The sequence below is a fragment of the Meleagris gallopavo genome, chromosome Z, assembly GCF_000146605.3.
Source record: "Meleagris gallopavo isolate NT-WF06-2002-E0010 breed Aviagen turkey brand Nicholas breeding stock chromosome Z, Turkey_5.1, whole genome shotgun sequence".
In the NCBI taxonomy this organism is placed as follows: domain Eukaryota; kingdom Metazoa; phylum Chordata; class Aves; order Galliformes; family Phasianidae; genus Meleagris; species Meleagris gallopavo.
Window position 1 is genome coordinate 36,574,296 of NC_015041.2, and position 19,669 is coordinate 36,593,964.

The 19,669-nt window shown below is 38.6% G+C and overlaps 1 protein-coding gene across 5 annotated transcripts in view; it reads right to left on the reverse strand.

Annotated features, from left to right (window-relative positions):
* Nucleotides 1-392: 392 nt before the first annotated feature.
* Nucleotides 393-19,669, reverse strand: part of SLC28A3 (solute carrier family 28 member 3) — a 42,527-nt gene continuing 23,250 nt past the window's right edge. For all 5 annotated transcript variants that reach the window (XM_010725799.3, XM_010725797.3, XM_010725798.2 and 2 more), the window contains 12 exons: nucleotides 19,100-19,213; nucleotides 17,605-17,682; nucleotides 13,689-13,769; nucleotides 12,459-12,539; nucleotides 11,316-11,441; nucleotides 10,062-10,192; nucleotides 9,044-9,212; nucleotides 7,165-7,362; nucleotides 3,943-4,024; nucleotides 2,864-2,962; nucleotides 1,112-1,235; nucleotides 393-580 (listed from right to left, as the gene is read on the reverse strand). In XM_010725799.3, coding sequence (XP_010724101.1) covers nucleotides 478-580; nucleotides 1,112-1,235; nucleotides 2,864-2,962; nucleotides 3,943-4,024; nucleotides 7,165-7,362; nucleotides 9,044-9,212; nucleotides 10,062-10,192; nucleotides 11,316-11,441; nucleotides 12,459-12,539; nucleotides 13,689-13,769; nucleotides 17,605-17,682; nucleotides 19,100-19,213 — 1,386 coding nt within the window. In that variant the 3' untranslated portion in view covers nucleotides 393-477. The remainder of the gene's footprint in view (nucleotides 581-1,111; nucleotides 1,236-2,863; nucleotides 2,963-3,942; nucleotides 4,025-7,164; nucleotides 7,363-9,043; nucleotides 9,213-10,061; nucleotides 10,193-11,315; nucleotides 11,442-12,458; nucleotides 12,540-13,688; nucleotides 13,770-17,604; nucleotides 17,683-19,099; nucleotides 19,214-19,669) is intronic.

Consider the following 19,669-nt stretch of genomic DNA (forward strand, 5'->3'; position numbering starts at 1 on the left):
TAGCCATAGTTACCAGAAGAAGTATACAGATATTTCTGAGAATAGAGGCATTTACCTGCAGTGAAACCACTTATAAAATATCAAAAAAGAGCAGAAAGAATGGTAATTCTAAAAATATTATTTGGAGTACACAACTTTCTGTAATTGCAAGTCAGATCCTCTGAGCATGATTTTCTTCTTGCCAGTAGTAGTTTTATGCTATAGATTCATCAGTTTCAGGGTAGAAATGAAATCAGAAATGTTCTCCTCCTTTTCTGATGTGTAACGGGAGAACAGATCTGTAGCAGGAGGTCTCTTGCTTTCATCCCAGTTTAATTTTGGAACTAATTCTATGCATGTCAGAAGAAGTAGGCTTGCAGGAGATAGGAAATAAAGGTCCATATTATTCACAGTTGTGGAAAAGGAGCTTTTTACTGCCTTTCTGCCAATAAAAATGGCTGTTAGTTACGAATATTCCACTCCAGATTAAGGCTTAATTCATGTGCAATTAAAAGTTGTTTGATTCAGTATTTGGCAACATTTTTTCCAGAAACTCAGGGTGTAGTTTCCTCCAGAGAAGCTCTCCTGAGAACTGTTTGCACTAAAGAAGAAGGAAAAAACAGAAATCAGATTTACTCCTCGTGTGTTTGTGTACACACACACGTACACACATACACACATACACATGGACATGTAATTTTTAAAAAGTGACTGTAAATGTGTTAAAATTATCATATGACTCAAAAGTTTAAAAAGTTCACAAAAAAGAGATGAAAAAGAAAACAGAATTAAAAAAAAAATTAAATAGGGTGCTAAAAAGATAAAGAGCTCCTTGTTACTACGTGCAGAGTTGCTGAATGAGACCCTTGCCCACCCGGGCCTTTGCAGTAAGACAAAGAGTTTCATCACTACTCGCTCCTTCTGCCTGCAGCTCTCTCCCAAACTCAACTCCACCACACTGATGGCTGAGAGATGGGAATGGTCTGAGGAAGGGGCCAGGGTATGCTGGCAGGAGGACTGGTCTAGCCCTCTACCCATGTGCTCCCTCCCACTGGTGTGGGACTGAAGTAGGGTGAGGAGCACCTGCAGCAGAGCCTGGCCTACCTGTGGAGGATACTCAGGCCCTCATTACCTGGTGAAGGTCTGCTGGCAGCATTCGACCAGCTCTGTGATATTGGCAGGGGAACTTGTAGAATTGAAGGCAGTTTGTAACAAAATGTGGCATGGAACTTCCACATCAGGGATGGCCAGCATTCCTGTTAAATAAGGAACAATTTGGTAACTGTAAGATTAGGGAGTGTCAGTTACGGGAGCAAGGTTGGATAAAATGTTCTGGCTGATTTGAAATCATCCCTTGAAATAGTTCTATAAAATGCTGCAAGTTTAAAATCCTCAAAAATCTTAAAAGTTTTCAAAAATTTTACAGAACTAGATTAAGGAATCACACGTTTTTTACCTACAGAAATTAAACTGTGGTGACCCATTGCATTAAGAACATTTGGGCTTTTTATGCATTTTCATGCTTCTAAAAACATCTGCTAGTGCTGGGCCAGTGCGCTTTCAATAAATAAAATGGAGCTATGCTACATTTATAGCAGAACAAATATACATGCAAGCTTTTCTTTTGTTTTAAAAGAATGTATGTGGCTTATCTATCTGCTTTGCTGTTCTCCAAAAATACAAATATTAACATCCAATGTAGGGATGCAGACACAAAAATGTGAAAATAACAGCTCTTCCTTCTACTTAGTGCTGTGAAACATGGCCACATTTTTAATATGTTATCTTACATGGGGTAGTAGAAATTCTACGTCTCTTTCGCCTTCTGGGTAAAATGAAAGCATCTGCCATGCCAGAAGAGGGTAGAATGTAATTTTCTTTTCATGACAGATTTTGTTGTTTTGGAAAGATTACCCAGTAGCTGTTCACAACTATATTCTTAAGACCAAGCTTGTGAAAGGACAACATTTAGTAAGACTTCCTGATTCCTCAGTTATATGCAGCAGTCTCATGTATCAAAACGTTATGGGGGCAGTGTGCCTAATGCAATTTCAGGTACTTCTATAACCTTCAGAAAACAGAGCAGAATTATCCTTACAACATGTATAGTATTGCTGTTGCTGTGATAAAAAAGGGACAAGAAAGCTGTGGTTTCTATAGACAGATTTCTTTTTCAGCTAAATAAAGAAAAAATTTCAACAATTCTTCACTGGATAAATAGCAATGCTTATCACATGCCCCAAAAAGCTGTGCTGTGAAATGTATCGTTAAATACTAGGGATGAGTTCTGTCTGCTGAATCATACCTGGGAATATCTCCTGAGAAACTAACATGTTCTTTTTCATTTCCTCCCTAACCTGGCTGTCTCTTTGTGATTCTTCACTCAGTATGAATGTGAGAATTTGAAAACAAGGATCTCCTGTTGAGTCCCACCTTAAGACAGTTTTGTTAAATTAAACGTACAATGGGTATACTATTAGCCTCAAACATTCTTTTAGCAATAATATAAAAATTTTGTAGCTTCTCTCACTTCTCTCTTGCGTTCTACTTCTCATCTAATTCACCGTTTCTGCTCTGTAATTACTTCTTTATTGCAGTAAGCAACAGTGTAAAGGAAAGATTTTTTCTTAAAAATAACTTACCAATATCTTTTTTTCTTGTCAGTTATTACACAAAGACTAACAAAAAAAATTAAACAAAAGAAATAGATATTTCATATACTCCACTTTTCAGCAGCTTTTAATTCAACACTGACTTTTAATCTCATGAAAAAAAAAAAAATACTAGTTTTAAGTAACAGGAAGTCCCCCCCTATATTTATTACACTGATGTGCTGCCGCCCTGTGGTCACTTTCACCAAATGTACCAAACTCATGCACAGTACCTGCAATGCATGCCGTCATGAAACAGGCAATAGTTCCAGCAATCATTGCCCTGAAAGCACCACTAGCAATTTCCTTTTTTTTGGAGGGAGCCATGCTTGCTAGGAAGAAAAGTAAAGTGTGCATAAAATAGCAGGCTAGATATCAGGAAAAAAACACTTCACTGAGAGAGTAGTCAAGCACTGGAATAATTGGACTAGGTGATCTCTGGAGGTCCTGTCCAACCCCTACAATTCTGTGATTTTGTGACACATACATGCAGATGCAAAGAAAATTAATCCAGTAACTTTCTCTTCATGTGAGGAAAGCCCCACCCTGTGGCTCTAACCAGAGTAAATCAGGAAGGAAAATCAGATATGTTCAGTGGGACTTTTAAAAGCCTTGTGACAAGGCTTGCTGACACTGTTAAGAAGCTGGTTTGAGCATAGAAAAGGCAAATTATGTCTGCTTTGGCAATTTGCACATCTCTGCCAGCCAACAGCTGCTTTTAGAAGTGAATATCAGTCACTGTACTGGGATCTAGCCCGCAGCTGGCTCCTGCTCTTACACACTGTCCTTCCTTCCTTCCTTCCTTCCTTCCTTCCTTCCTTCCTTCCTTCCTTCCTTTCTCCCTTTCTTTCTTTCTTTCTTTCCTTCCTTCTTTTCTTTCCTTCTTTTCTCTATTTTAAATTCTCCTAGAGTTCTGAAAAGTTTATGCTTTTTTTTTTTCCTTTCCCTTTGAGTCAGTTGCATATATGTAACATTTTCAGAGAAAAACACTAATTTTATCTTTCAAACTAGTTGGCTACAGACGTAGTTTGCTTACCCCAATGCCTAAGATCTACAGTAGCTGTAGTGGTTGGCAGCATGATTTTTTGACAGGGAGACTTGTGGGCTTGGTACCCTCCCCTTCTTCTCAACTCATTTTTGTACCTCAACGTGTATATCCCTTAGGGAGTCCCCCCATGCCCAGCTGGGTACTGGTTCTTGAAAGAGAGAAACTCAGCTCCTAAAGCTGCCAAGCTTCACCCACAGCCCATCCCTCTGGGTGTTTCCTTGGTATTTGCTTTCTAAATAAATAATCCATGAATGGCATTCTTACTTAGACTTCCTATTACCATTCCCAGAGAGCCAAAGTTGGCAAATCCACAAAGAGCATAGGTTGCAATGGTTTCAGAACGGACCTGGAAAACAAACAAATACCCAGTTGAATGAATTGAGACAGCTCATGCTGATTTACAAGTCTGAAACTACGGCATTGTGGCCCAGGGCTCTGAGAACTGAAATCAATATATTAAATTTCACATGGTTGCTATCCTAGCGTGTGACTTGCAACAAGGTTAGTCATTCTGTTCCTTGCAGGTATGCAGGCTTTCACATCTGAGGACTCAAAGACCACGTGGTGGATTCATTCTTCATATACATTGATGAGTATAAGTAATTAAAGATGAAAATTATTCTTAACTCATAGTGACAATTTAGATATTTTTTCAGAGTGTCACAGACTCACAGACTCATAGAATGTTGTGATTCGAAAGGGACCTCAAAGCTCAGCCAGTTCCAACCCCTCTGCCATGGCCAGGGCTGCCACCCACTAGAACAGGCTGCTAAGGGCCTCATCCAGCTGGCCTTGAACACCTCCAGGAACCACAGATTCTCTGAGTAGTCTGTTCCCATCTCATACCACCCTCTAAGTAAATAATTTCCTCCTGACATCTAACTTAAATCTCCCCTCTTCTAGTTCAAAACTGTTTCCTCTTGTCCTATCACTATCAGACCATTTAAAAAGTCAGCCTATGTCTTTTTTATAAGCCCTGTCTTTGTTTTTGTTTTTGTTTTTGTTTTTATTGGAGGGCTGCAATGAGGTCTCCTCGGGGCCTTTTCTTTTCTAAGCCAAAAAAGCCCTGCTCCCTCTGCCTAAATTTGGAGAGATTTCCAGCCCTCTGATCAACTCTGTGGCCCATCTCTGGACCTGCTCCAACACCTAGATGTAGTATTCCTGATGCAGCCTCACAAGGGCAGAATAGAGGAAGACAATCCCCTCCTTCTCCCTGCTGACCACTCCTCTTTTGCTGCAGCTTAGGAAGTGGTTAGCCTTCCAGGTTGCAAGCTCATGACCAGCTTTTCATTCACCAAGTTTTTCCCTGCAGAGCTGTTCACTGAGATGAATTCTTCTCCCAGACTGTATACATGTTTGGGGTTGCCCTGATCCAAGTGCAACACCTTTCACTTGGCCTTGTTGAACAACATGTCATGAGTCAGAAAGCTTTAATTCATCTTGCTTCATAGCTGGCCTGGCTTTGTAGCACTCCGCTGAAATCTAAGTTTTTTGTATGCTGTCCCTAACAAGCAGAGAGCTCTGTGTACACTCCATCCTGTGTATGGAAGAAGAAAATGCATTTCCTTCAGAGTGGGTGCTTTGATGTAATAACAGGCAGATGAATGTTATGATTTATAAATTCCTACTAGTAATTTATTTGCTTCCTGACTTTAACGATCTTCCTTCTCTTGGGCAAAACAAAAGTATGGGGTATGGGTTGCACTTTGTCCACATGGAGGGACTCCTCACAGGACACAAAAATGACTCTGGGTGGAATCAAGCTAGAAACTTCAAGATAAATGTAGTTCCAACACTTTGGGAAAAAACGCAGTATCTCTCAGCAAATAGACTTTTGCTCCCAGGCAGCTCTGAACTTCTATTTACCATATTTTATGTGCAAGACAGCTGAATGAGTATTCTAGGAGGTTTCCTATTTATTAGAAGGTTCCTCTATTTCCTTTCCTGTTTTATGAAAACCAATTTGTAAAAATTTTCAATCAGTCTGTACATATGCGGGAAAATGTGTTTCAAGTACACATTTTGCCTGCTTTTCCTAGAAAAGGCTTTGTGTACCATGATTTCCTGCTTTCACTTGCATTATCCCAGGTTTAAAAATCGGAAGCTTTGTTATTATTCGGATCAGGCAGTAAAAAAGACTGCTTGTTTGCTTTCTCTGTCTGAATATCTGTTACTAGATACACTAGTTAGTATTTATGTGGAACAGAAATTAGAACTGAAAGCTACACTACTCTCGGATGAACGGTTGTGCCAATTAAAATGATGACTTGGCCATTTTTACAAGTGTTATGAATCAAAGTTGCTTTCACATCTCAGAGATTTTTATTGTGGAAGCTAATACAGCTCTATGAAGGTATTAAATTTGAACAATGAAGTCTTACACTGCATTTTACTGAATAAAAAGGAAAAAAATTAACAAAGTAAAATACAGATGATGGAATCTAAATCAGACTAAACCTAAGCATTCATTGAATTCACAGCCATTTTCCCCTTATAGAACATAACATGACTATAGCAAGGCTGACCAAAGGTCAATCTAGCTCAGAGATCTTTCTCCAGGACCTCTGATAATGGAAACATGGGCAAGAGTGTGAGAATTTGATCAGACTAACTGGCTTTATATCTCAATTTCTGAAATATGTTCCAGGAATAAAGAATGCAAGTGGTCAGGAATAAGATTTTGGTTTTGTATCAAGGCATGTATCCAAAGTATAATACTAAAGAAAATGAAAATTAAAGCCTGTACCTAAGTAGGTTTCGTAATTAAAGGTCCTCTACACTGACAAGTTATCTTGATTGGAATAGCAAGGACCAGTGGAGGTAGCAAAGCTCATGAAGTGGGGATGCTAGAGACACATCTGCAAAAATCAGTCTTGATTACTGTGTTCTTTGCCCCTGTGCAAATAAGTGCAAATTATATGGCATAAAAATACATGGTGTATGCCATATTATATGCATTGTACTACTGCCTTCTGGATGGGAATAACAACCTCCAATAGAGGTGTGGCATGGACAACAGGATGACACTATTTTAAATGCTATGATCTAGAGCTTCCTGGATTCCTCTCCAGAAGCATAATGCTTGAGTAAATCTCTATGGACAAGAATATCCTTCAGTTCTTGCCCAGAATTTTCCTAGAAGAATATCTCATAGGGAAGTGCTACCTAAAAATGAAGTAAGAAAAAAGTCACTTTGAAGATGGCCTTGGTCATCAGGAAAGTGTTCTGCGGGATATGGTGTATTCTTTAAAACTTCTCTACCCATAAGCTATACCTTTCTTTACTTGTTTGAGATATACTGTGATAACAGTCATGGCAGACTCACAAGACAATGTTGTATTTTAATAATTATGATCTGTTACTGAAAGACACAGTTTAAACCAATATGCCACCATTGTCCCTATGAGCCCATACTAAAAGATAAATTGTGTTGCAGCAAAAAAGAATTAGATTGAATAAATATTTATAAAAGAAAATGCTACTTACAGTCATATATTGTTTCACATCATTTATGTACATGCTCCCACCCTTTTCTCGATTGTGGATCAGTTTTGAGAGACGTTCATAAGCCACAAATTCATTGAAAAAAGTCTTATAACCTAGTAGTCCACCAACAATAAAGCTGTCTTCCCAGTCTACTCCCATCATAAAGGAGAATGGCATAAACACATATGCACAAATGTTCTGCAAAATATGTAAGACAAAACTGGTCAAAAGTGATAATTGGTCAAAGAACAATGACATCTGATAAGTTCTATAGACTGAAAGTAAAGGTGGGTTTATTTCAGTGTAGGAACATTGGTTTTCTTACTGCCAGAACATCTGAGAGACTGGGAATTAATTTTTAAAGTATCAACTCAAAATTTAGATCTAACATAGTAATTAGATATATCCTTAGTTTTACACTTCAAACAAAACAAGTCTTTGTGCCTTATTTTTCCCCAAAGATGACTTCAGAATGGACAGAGCATTTGAAGAAAATAAAGAGGCTTGAGTTAAAAGTGTTGACAAAAGAATAGAAGTCTGGTTCATATGCTGATTAAATCAAGTGTTTTAATGAACAGACTTTACAGGTTATTGAACTCCAACTGGTATAAACAAAGGGCTAATTTCTGCATAAAAGCTGTACTCCTGTCATAATTGGAATGATACATACTTTTCCTAGTATAAAAACTATGCAAGAAAAAAACAAATCTCATATTTCAGGATATCTTATTTTTGCAAAGGGAAGAAAAGAGGTGAAGCAGTGAAAGCGTTTGATCAGATTATCTTTTGTGAACCTGAGATGTTTAAGCAGTTACTGTTCTTGCACGTCTCTCTGTCTCTCCTCCCCCAAAAGTATGTCCTCACACCAATATCTTCCTTTTCCATTCAAGACAGAAATGCACAGCTAGCCTGTATATCCACAGCACAGACCCACTAGGCTTACAGTCCTAGCTGGACCTTCTTCAACAGCGGAACGGAACACAACAGAAGTTAGTGACTCTCAAAAGGAATGGCTGAATGAAAACGTTTGTGTGTTGCATCTTCTTATGATTTATCCATTCATCCAAATCCTGCTCCATCCAGTAGTTACTGAAACACCACTCTTGCAATTAACATGGCTGAGGTATGCATATACACGCCTTTCCTCTGCTGTGGCTGTCTGTGTGGAGAAATAATCTGCGGAAATTTCTGTAGGGTAGCATCTTACTATTGGTAAAGCCAATGTGAGTGTTTATCCACTTCTTCAGCCCCTGTATCACAATGCTATATCCATGTTTCACACTGCTGTTGTATCAGGAACTTGGAAAACAGAAAGACCAAATCCATTGAATGGCTGTTGTGTTGGGTCAAAAACAATGTATCATCCAAAGCTAAAAAAAAATCCTCAAAAACTAAGTCCTTTTTAAAGTCTGTTTTCTCAGCTGATTGATTCGGGTGTCGTTTTACAGTTGTGCTGGTAACAAGTCCAGCCTTGTACCTTGTCCTTATTCAGGTAAAGCTGGTGAGCATTAAGGACTTGCTATCTAAAGCAAAAGGCACTTCAATGTTTATTTGAAGAAGATGTTAATGATTTGGCAAGTACATAGCCAAGCCAGAGGAGACAAGTATTAGCACACGGTGCTCAAAAAAGTGCACTGCTGGCTTATCAAAAACAGTCCAGAGGGAAACTCTACATGGACTAATGAACAGAAATATTTACATGGCAACAATTTCCCTTTGATAGTAAAGACATTTTTGAAGAATATGTGTGTAAAAAAAATTTTTTTAGATCACACTAAAAAATCAACACCACAAACAAGAACAAACCACACAGATGCATAATTTAAGAAAAGCAAATTATGTACACATATAAGCTGTATTAAGGACTTGAAGACCATACCTCAAAATTCAGCTGTGGATAGTCAAACAGACTGCCCACCCAAGAGAGGGCTGAGTCAACAAAAGCCAGCAGGGCAAGGAAGGAGATGAGATTCACAGCAATGTTTGCCACCAACAGAATAGAGCTGGATGCACCTTGACTGGCTGCCTCCAACAGGTTATTTGATTCACTTTTTCAATGAAAAAAAAAAAGACGTAACAGGGTGTGAACATTTTGTAACTCAAGAAAAATCATAGATCTAAAAGTTGCTTGAATGTGATTAGGAATCAATTCCTAGAGCTGTCTGTGCAGTCATAGGGAAAATAATGGTCAGGTAAAGCAAGTTTCTGCCTTGGATTCTCTTGGGGGATACTGGGAGGGTGTGTCTTTGATACCCTGAGGACAAATTCTGGTGTGGTTGAGAGTAAGTGTTTTGGAAGTAAAGGTTGGGCAAGCTCTGTATCATATCCCAGTGCTGTGACTGCTTGAGACACTGCAAGCAGTGATCTTTTTGCAGGCACTGAGCTTTCTGCAGGCAGCCCTTGCAGAGATGCTTGTTCTGTTCAGAAGCAGCTCCTTCCAAGACTTTCTGCTTTGTCTGTCATTCTTGAGGCAAGTAAGTTTCCCTGCAGATGGGCAAAAAGTTTGCTGCTGCTGCCATCACTGAAATGGTTGCTTTACCTTTGTTTTTGTTTGCTTGTATTTATGGATTTGTTGCAAAGAAAAGAGCAAATGGGAAAATCTTTTGGTGATTCACATTGGACAGGCATTTCAGTCTCCTGGAGAGCTGTCAAGCCCAGGTCCATGGCAGCTCTGCACCTGTCCTGATGAGTAGTGGTAGCTTCAGATAGTTATAGCTGGGCATGCTGCACTTGAACTCATAAACTGCTAGCTTGGCACATACTGGCACATACTTGATTTAATTCCTGCCCGCTCATCATGTGCTGCCCCTAAATCTTATGCATAAGGAGTTAATTACTTTTCTGAATGGTGTTTTCACAAGATTATTACTATTAACCCAGAACCTAGATGAGCTTACCCTTTTGCCATTTTTAGGCCACTTTTCAAAGTTACTTTAGGCTTTTCAGTTTCAGGCCAGAACAGCTTGGAGGTGGCTAATGATGCTGGTGCAGACATGACAGAAGCAGTCAGTAGGTGGGAGGCAGAAACCTAAAATTTTGAGTGACAGAAAATATGCTGTGATAACTGCATCATGAACATCATAAACAAGCATGTAGAAAGCAACTAAAATCATTAAATGACTGGAAAATTTTTCTACAGGGAGTCATTAAAAATATCACATTACTTGTAGAGAAAGAAAGAAAACTGGAGAAAACTAATTGGAGAGAGCAGAAGCCTAAGAAGTAAAAAGTACAAATTAATCTTTCCACGAGAAGAGCTCTTATCCAAACCAAAAATCAAAAGAAAGAAAGAAGCCAGGAGCACAGCAGAACAAAACTAAATCCAAGTCCTGGATTTAGCAATAGAAGAAGAAGAGTGAGAGCTAGCTTCTGTAACAGTGCATGTATGTTCCTTGATAGCCAAACATTATTTCTGTCCCTTGAAAGTGCAATTAAAAAAATTTACATAGCTTAATTTTTCTGTTACCCTTTCATCTCTTCTTTCACAAATTTCTACATAAAAAACTTTGCTAGCTTTTGCAGTATTTCTAGCTCTTTCTCTATTTGCTTCTTGGTCTTTTCAGTCAGTCCTCTCTTCTTGCCTCTGTCTCTCCATTGTATTTTATTCAGATATGGAACAAATTTATCATCCATCTCCTGATGTCTTTGATAGAAAATCACATCTTCAGCCTTGCTTTTCTGTCTAGCCTCATGCTGCTAGCCTCATGGCAGACAAGGCATTCACTATCTGTGTTTATACAGCATTACTAGAACCTCGGTCACAAATGGAGTATTTAGGATCATATGGCTAGCAGCCAGTCCTGATCCTGAAGGACTTCATCTATGTCACTTCAGCAGGCATTGACCAGCTAGCATATTCCATGTTAGTTCATCTGGACTGTAGAAATGTACAGAAATCAGAATTTCCTTGCAGATAAGACAGGAAGACTCTCTGTACACCCAAGGTGTGTTACTCTACTTAAGATCAGACCATGTTATCTTCTTCTACCATCAGGAAACAATAATTTTTTTTGTGATTACTTCTATCAGGAAGAAAAAAAAAAGGAGGTAGAGGAATAACTCAGCTGTACTGCCCAATATTTTAGCTGGACTTCTATACTTAAGTATTTTAAGCTAAACCATATGTTTTCAGTTCTCCCTCCCTCACTTACCCCAAAAGAAATATATGCTCCTAAGACACTTCCAGCAATAGTTGAGAATCCTGCTGTCATGACTGCATGGAGTTCAGATTTGGTGATGTATGGCAAGTATGGCCGTACTAAGAGAGGAGACTCTGTCTGGAATTGAAAGACAAACAACAAATTCAGAACTTCCTAATAAATCCTCAGAAATTTATCTTACTAAATGGGCAGGAAAATCACCAGCTGCATCGCACATTCCTATGTATTTCTCACTAGTCAATCTTCGTGCTAATGAGTGCTCTGAACATGAATAAATTGTTTTTTTTTTTCTTCAGAAGGGAAAATTTTGCCAGCATGTCTCTTGCTGATCATTCTTGCAGATTTTAACTTCCGTCCAAAGGCCAAGTGAAATTGCCAAGAAATCCAAATCCAGTTCTGAGTGAGCTAGAAACAGCCATGGATCTGAGCTGCAGATAGGGCTGTGCATCGTGTGATACATGCATACCAGCCAGTATTTACGGGCAGGTGCTCCCAGTATTTCTGGCATGAGTGTGAACATAGCCTGAGAGTAGTGTTAAGGGCATACGAGAAGAAGTATGAAAGAGTAAGGCACTGTTGCAAAATAACTATGATGTATTAAGTGTTCTTCTGGGATTGGGCGCTACTCAGTGATCTTTTCACTCTTCTCTGAAGACTTGGACTGATACTGCTGTAGTGTTATTTTACTGGATTTTCCATTAAGTGGACTATGTGCTACAGCTTCGTGGCTAAGGTCTTGTGCAGATGAGCCAGGATCCCATTCCCTCTATCACTGTCTGCCTTGTGACCCCTTTTCATCCCATTTCTTTTCTCCTTAGTTTAAGAAAAAAGGCTTATAGATATATATATATATATAGCCTTGGAGTAGTCTCATAAGGGAGACTATTACCTACATTTATATCTGAACATCTTTTGGGAACTTATGTGTTTCCCAAAGTATATCCTGTTGTGTATCACAACCAACACATAAACTTAGCAGAATTCTATCTTCCAGGAAATCAACCACCAGACTTTCTGTACTATTGTCCTTACTTCATATGAATTGATTTTTTATACACAGATGTGTGCTAAGTAGTCATATTTCACAATATTCAGTAATCTCATTTTAGCATGTTTTTCCATGCTTAAACTCACCTGTCCCACAAATATGTTACCAGCAGCTACAAGAGACTCAACAGGAGTCGTCCCCATAAAAATCTGCATTATCCAACCAACCTAAAGTGATAAAAAGTGAAAAAAAGAAAAAACAAATAAACACATCGGTGTGCCTGATCCATTAACTTCTTGAATTAATCATGTCAGTATCAGGGCTCTGAGACTCCATAAATATTTAGTATTAATGATTTCAACATCAAGGTAATGTGTGTTCATTTAGGAATAGCGTGCTTAAATAAGACAAGGAGGAATAATTTAACAGAATTGAGGGTAAAATTCTGAAAGACCTCAGGCTCCTCCTGGGCACTAGCCGCTGAACTAAATTAACTAAGTAGATATTTTGATATGTCATTATTACTTATGTACCTTTCCAAAGGGACTTTGACCATATGAAAGCAAACAAAATGCAGAATTTTATTACAGCTAAAAATTTTAGTACACAGTATTTCACCTTGGAGAAGTTTGTGCTGATTGTGTAACAATCCTGTGAATGTGAACAACAAAGGACTTTTCATGTTTATCCAGAAATAAGCTTTAACTGTCACCCATAAAAACATCTTTTCCCTCATCTGATAAATTCACTGGGCACGTAGGTAGAAAGACTAATTGTAGACTTTCTAACCAATTTTCCAGACTGGACAGTGGACCTATGACCTGACAAAAATGAAGACAAAGTATGAGGCTAGGAAACAGTCTCCAATCTTTGATTTTGGTACTGTGTGGATTCAGGAGTTGGACTTGATCCTTGTGGTCCCTTCCAACTCAGAAGGTTCTTGGATTCTGTGATTCCATAATCTTATTCAGGGAGATAAGTTCCTTGGGCAGCCTGTGTGTGGGTGGTGTTCATAATCACTCCTGCAATACTTTGCAGTAGGCAGCAATCCACTAGTTGTGATGCAGCCTTAATCCTGCATTTTGTGGGATAGAAAATGGACATGGGACAGGTGGAAAGGAAGATTTAGGTAAGTATGGCATGTGAGAGGCTCTGAAGCAGTCATGCAAAGCCATCAGCTACTGTGGCATTAACAGTACAGTCTGGGGAGGAAACTGTGCTTGGTAATGTCACTTTGGATTTTGTAGTGGTAACATTCAAAACTATTGTCAGGTTAAAAATAAACTGCTTTCCATATGTCTCTCCCTGAAAGGATACAGGCGTTCAAGAGGTGTCTCATATTAGGCAAACAAGAACCTACTGTTAGCAATTCCTACCTTTCCAACGAGCCACTGCATAAATCCAATGTGATAAAGCATAGACATTACTGTGCTGAAGAAAACCACAATTGGCAGGACCTGATTGGGAAGCATAAAATCATTAAACTTCTAGAATGGTTTTCCTGTCCATGATTCTGTAGGCTCATGTTTTTTGAGATACACTTAGAAGTCTTGAAAACTAATCATTAAGTTTACGACTATGCTGTAAAACTTTTAACCTTCGTGAATTGTTGTGTGTATTTGTGCTGGAATTATTTATTGTCTATCTGTGAAGTATTTGTTTATAGCCGTATTTATGTGAGCTCAAACATTTACTGAGCACTAGCACTTTCTAAGACATGTACCGACTTTTGAAAGCCATGAAATATATGCAATGGCATAGAATTCAGAGCTCAGTTCCTCTGTGTTTATTTCTGAAAAAAAATCCTGTTTAGACAGCTATGTAAGTATTGGGACAGAAATCCTTCAGAAGATGGAGAGGTTCTAACGGGAATTGTAACTGCTTCGATTTCCCACAGTAAAGGGCTTAGAAAGCTCAAGCAGCATAGCTGCTTCTTAATAACACAATATAGTAAAATCCTCTTTTTTTGTTATTCCATTATATTGATAACACTGAATGTGGCATATTGAAGAACTCTGTAACTGTAAGCACAAACACATTCTGCTTAAAAAACAAATTCACACATTTATACTTATTAAATATAAGGAAAATCAAATATGTATCCTTCAGTGGAAGTAGAAGGAACATTTTCCTTAATCATATGATTTAAAACAATTCCAAAAATGTCTAACCCACTATGTGACAAGTTATTAGGTGTGTTAGTTTTTCATGTTGAATAAAATGAGTATAACTTAATTCTCAAGTTGTTAAACACATGGGAGCATATCATTTCTATACTAATAGAAAAAACTAATAGAAAAAAAAATCTCTCAGAAGTCTCCAAGATATGTCAGACAAGTTAATGATGTTTAAAACAATGCCACTAAGAATAGTAAGGTATTGCGTGTGCTTAACTGAGGTCATAATATATCATAAATAAAAGCGGCAAATGGAATGGGAAAAAAAAAAAGACAAAAAATATTGTTAGTTCAGAACTTTCCAGCAAATTAAAGCTGTTCCTTACTAGAGGGGAGTTAATACAGTCAACAATTTTGATAAACCCTGGAAACTCAATTTAGATAATCAAAAGTCTGCTGTGCATGTCAGATGTTAAAATCATGAGTCTTTCACTCCAGTTGAATGAGAAGAGCTATCAATTGATACAGCAGAATGTTTTTTGCTTAAGGAGAGATGAGCCCTGTTCTGTCTGTGGTAGGTGACAGCTAGCATCCCTTTGCCTCACTTCAATCACAACTGGAAACCTCCAAATCACGCTTCCCCATTTCTGAGTTGCAGGCAGTTCTGGATGTAATGTTACTCTTTATGAAACAGAGAGGTTATTTTCCACTTGGGACAATTTCTGCCTTGACTGTATAAAAATGGAGACTATTTTAAAATTAAACTAAATCCCCAGTGACTTAATGTTGTACCTACTATATTATGTCTTCATCAGAAAATAGCAGCAACTATTTAATTGGTAAATAGCTGTTTTAATGATCCGTTCAGGCTAGCAGTCATCTAGGGCATAACAAAATCATATGGAAAATATTTGCAAATCATTACTCTAATACAAGCACATAGAAATCAGCTACATGCAACACACTGCATTGCAATGGATTTTCAATTACAATGTCTGCAGAAATAAATGCAATGAAAATCAATGTCAAATGATTAAAACCAAACCTATTCATCAGTTAAGCTTGGATATACACACAGGTAGAACCTGTAAGTGAAGGAGATGTCAGTGCCAAGAAAAGAGGATTGAGAACTATGAAAGAAAATACAGCACGAAAGTCAGATGGACCTCATCTTGGACCTTCTCTCCATAAATGGCTACCATGTTTCCACCATGGGAAGAACGGATAGGTCCTGCAGTGTAATTATACCTTCTTGGTCAAACTAATGGAACTATATCTGTCTCCTTGAAAAATACAGTGAGAAAGTTTAGTCTCCAGAAGGTACAGCTTCAAGTACCTTCCACATATCTTTAGACAGACAAGATTTAACTGATGAAGAAATTTAATGAGTACCCTGAAAAAGCCAGTAACACTTCCATATACAATTTGTAACAAAGAACTAGAAGTCTAGGCTTAGAAATCTAGCTCCTTTGCTTGAAGCAGTTACAGTATCATGAAAGGCCACTAGGTTGGTAAAACAGAACTTGCCCTCGTTGAAGCCGTGATAATTCTCCCGTATCACCTCCCTGCCTTCCATGTGCCTTAGCAAAGCTCTCAGGAGGATCTCTCCATTATCTTTTCTGGCACAGAGTGAGACTGACCAGTAGTTCCCAGGGTCACCTTTATTATTCTTCTTAAAAATGTGTGTGATTTTGCCTTTTTTCCAATCACTACGGACTTGACCTGAATGCCACAACTTTTCAAATATTTTGAGAGTAGATTGGTGACTACATCAGCCAATTCTGTCGGGATACTAGGATGCATCTCACTGAGACCTATAAAATTGTGGATATTCAGTCCCTCCTGGACTTGACTTTTCTGGTTGAATTATCTGTAAAAGTCATTCTTGTTGGCATCCCTTGCAAAGCCTAGATCAAGCTAAACCTTGTCTATCCTAACCCCATCCCTACACAGCCTAGCAGCTTCCTTATACTCTTTCCACAGTACATGCCCCTGTTTCCACTGCCTGTGCATTTTTTTGCTCTTCAGTTTGATCAGCAGGTCCTGGTTCAGCCATGCCAGTCTCTTGCCTTCCTTTCCTGATTTGTTACACCCATATAATATATTAAAATATCATTTCTATTTCTTGCTGAAATGCTTCCCCCCCCCATTTCTCCTCTCCCCGCCCCAAATGTTACGAGTATTTGTAGTAACGACATATTTTACAGGTTTCTTTTTTAATTACTTTTAAGAAATGATAGAGCTAACTGTGAAGAATGTAAGAATATCCTGTTTTGATATCTCCAGGTAAGAAAGAAGATAAAAGCTGTGTAAATCCATAATCATATGTCTGAAGTGCAAGACAGAGAAATGGCTCCTATCAGAATCCTGATACGCTTAATGTGTTTTTGTTGTTGTTGTTATTTTGAACATATAAATGCTCTTGATTCCAAACTAAGCATGTGCCATGACAGAAACTATGTGTGGTAACAAAGCCAGGCAGAATGTTGACACATGCAAGGGAGTGGAGTGCACTTGAGCTGTATTTCAGCATTTTCCCAACAAATTCTAAAGGAGAGATGGAGAATCTGGGAATCACATTATTGGCATATGTGACTCATGCAGTTTTCCCTGCTTCTGCATGGGCACCTTCTCCTTGGTATAAAAATACACTTAGGCTTTCCACTTCTATATAGGCAATGGCTGTCAGTTAGTGGTCTACACAGCAATTCAGGATATGACAGTATAGCACAGTATAGAACCTTGTGCAGACATGAAGAAGATAGGCAGGAGATGATGTTTCTTTAAAGTGGAAGGGACACCTTTCACCAGATTAGGCTGCCCAGAGCCCCATCCAACCTGGCATCTCCATGGATAGGGCATTCACATCCTCTCTGAGCAGCCTGTTCCTGTGCCTTGCCATGCTCTTAATAAAGAATTTTTCCCTAACATCTAACAGGAATCTACGCTGTTTTACCTTAAAGCCATTACTACATGATCTCTAACTACAGTCCATTATATATGAGGTTCCTGGATCTTCTATGCAGAGTAGAATATGGAAGAGTTTGCCTCTTAGCTGATCTCTCAGGTTACTACACTCTTATCATAAGACATATAATGCATATATTTCCCAAACATTCTGTTCCTTTCCGCAGCCTATCTTCCATACTTCCCATATTTATAAAAGCTGCCTTACCTTAAAAGCGAAGAAATGATCTGTATATTTTTCACCGAACACAAACTTAGCACCTGTGTCAGAGTACTCCAGAAAAGTCTACAGACAGAAATAAAATAAAATCAGTAATAGGCTCTGTGTCACCATCAAAAAGCATGCCAATACTGCTAGACTTGTTGCAGCAATTTTGTGCAGTTCAAGGATCTTGTGCTATGCTATTTACAGGTCAAGGCTTAACTGACCTGTGTCGGTTAGGGGTCTCTGCTCTGTTCTGCCACAAGTGCACACTGTTCCCAACTGTGTAAATGAACAGCACAGGACAACATTTCCTGCTTTACTAAGAGGAGAATGTATTTTTCAATCCTGATACTGTGGTATTCTACACGCCCAATGTAAATACGTACAATAAATGATACAGTTTGAAAGGGAGATTTTATGCTTGAGATAATGAGTTGTAAAAAGAACAGTCAAAAGCTGACATAAAAGAAGATTTTACTTTTTAATTCTGGTATTGTGTTTCATTTTTATATACCTGAGGCCAACATGTGCTCTCAGTGATAACATGTAAAATGGAGATGTAAATGGCTAGTTACAATAGCAGTGGCCATTAGCCACATGGAGCTAACGAGAGAGGGCACTAGATGTCCTTCAGTGGGAACTGAAAGGGAAGGCTGAGAATCCATTGACAAAACCCAGGTAACTTCTGTTGCTTGCAGGTTAGCAGCAAACAGACGTCACATGTGTGCCTCCACTCCTGTGCAGAGACAGTACATTCTGCCCTGTCTTATTTCAAAGGCACTTAATTATCTGTACTGTGAAGAACAGTTGTATAAATAGTAACTCTGTGATGAAAAGTTAGAATGTCCTTCAGTGAGTACTCTCTAATCTGATTTTTGGATTTTTCTTATTTAGTACTTTGCAACAATGAACTTTTAAAAAACCTTTGTATCTGCAATTATCTTTACAGATACCTACGATGGGATCCTTCCCCACTCTAGAGATCTCCTACTGTTTGCAGTGAGCTGGTTTGCCTTGTCCCAGAGGTAGATACTTCTGCTTGTTCCTTACTTTCTTATGTTTTGTGGTAAGTATTACAAGCCCCTGGAACTACGACTGTTCTGAAGACAGTGGTTTTTCAGGCTTGCTAAATCTCAAAGCTTTTCAGCATGTTCAGATTTTTGGAAGGATATTTTGGTGTTAAGTATTTCTATGAGGGAATTGGGACAAAAGCAGTTTTGCATTTGGAGGGATGCAAGGTATGATTTTATCCCAAGGAAGGTAAAGACATTAACAAACTCTGGTCATTGTTTATCAATCTGTTGCACGTGATTTTGTGGTATCTGGATGAAACAGAAGAGAAGACCGAATGTAGGTTGTCAGTTACCACTCAGAACTCAGTTTTCCTCATGAGGGAAACATCTGGGGGCAAACAGATTGTTGTGCTGCCTGACTGTTAGGTAAGAGCCTCAAAACAGAAAGTGATGTAAGAAATAAACAGTTATGTCCAGTAGCTTACCTGGATCTGAATGCCTAGCCAGTTAAATGTATCAAACCCCAGTTTTGTCCTCAGGAGAAGAAGCCCAAGAATAAACTGCATTACTATTCCTGAAAACACTGGTCTCCAAGCAACCTAGATGGACAGGAAAGTAAAAATGGTGAAACTTCTTGTTATTTAATATGTAACAATATAGTTCAGATGTTTCTTAATATAATGATTAATGGATTGTTTGGCTAATCTGCAAGGTAGCAGCAGCTGCCATAGCAAGGGTCTCAGAGCATAAGTCTCTCCTAACTCTGGGGGGGAGAACTCTGGCATGTGGCTATCTCCATCTGAGGTAAGTGCTGAAAATCTGGCTATATAAATGTGAACATGCCCATTTCACCAACACAGACTGCAAGCAAGCAAGCAAGAATAAAAGGAGAGACAGTTCTTCCTGTGTTCAGTTTAAAGTTGAAATAAACACACATGAGGGCAGCAGACAAGTGTTACTTTGACACGGTTCTTCCTGTCCTTCTTTCTTTCTTTCTTTCACTTCTTCCCTTCCTCTCTCCTTCCTTTCCTCCCTCTCCATGGTTTTTTTGTTTC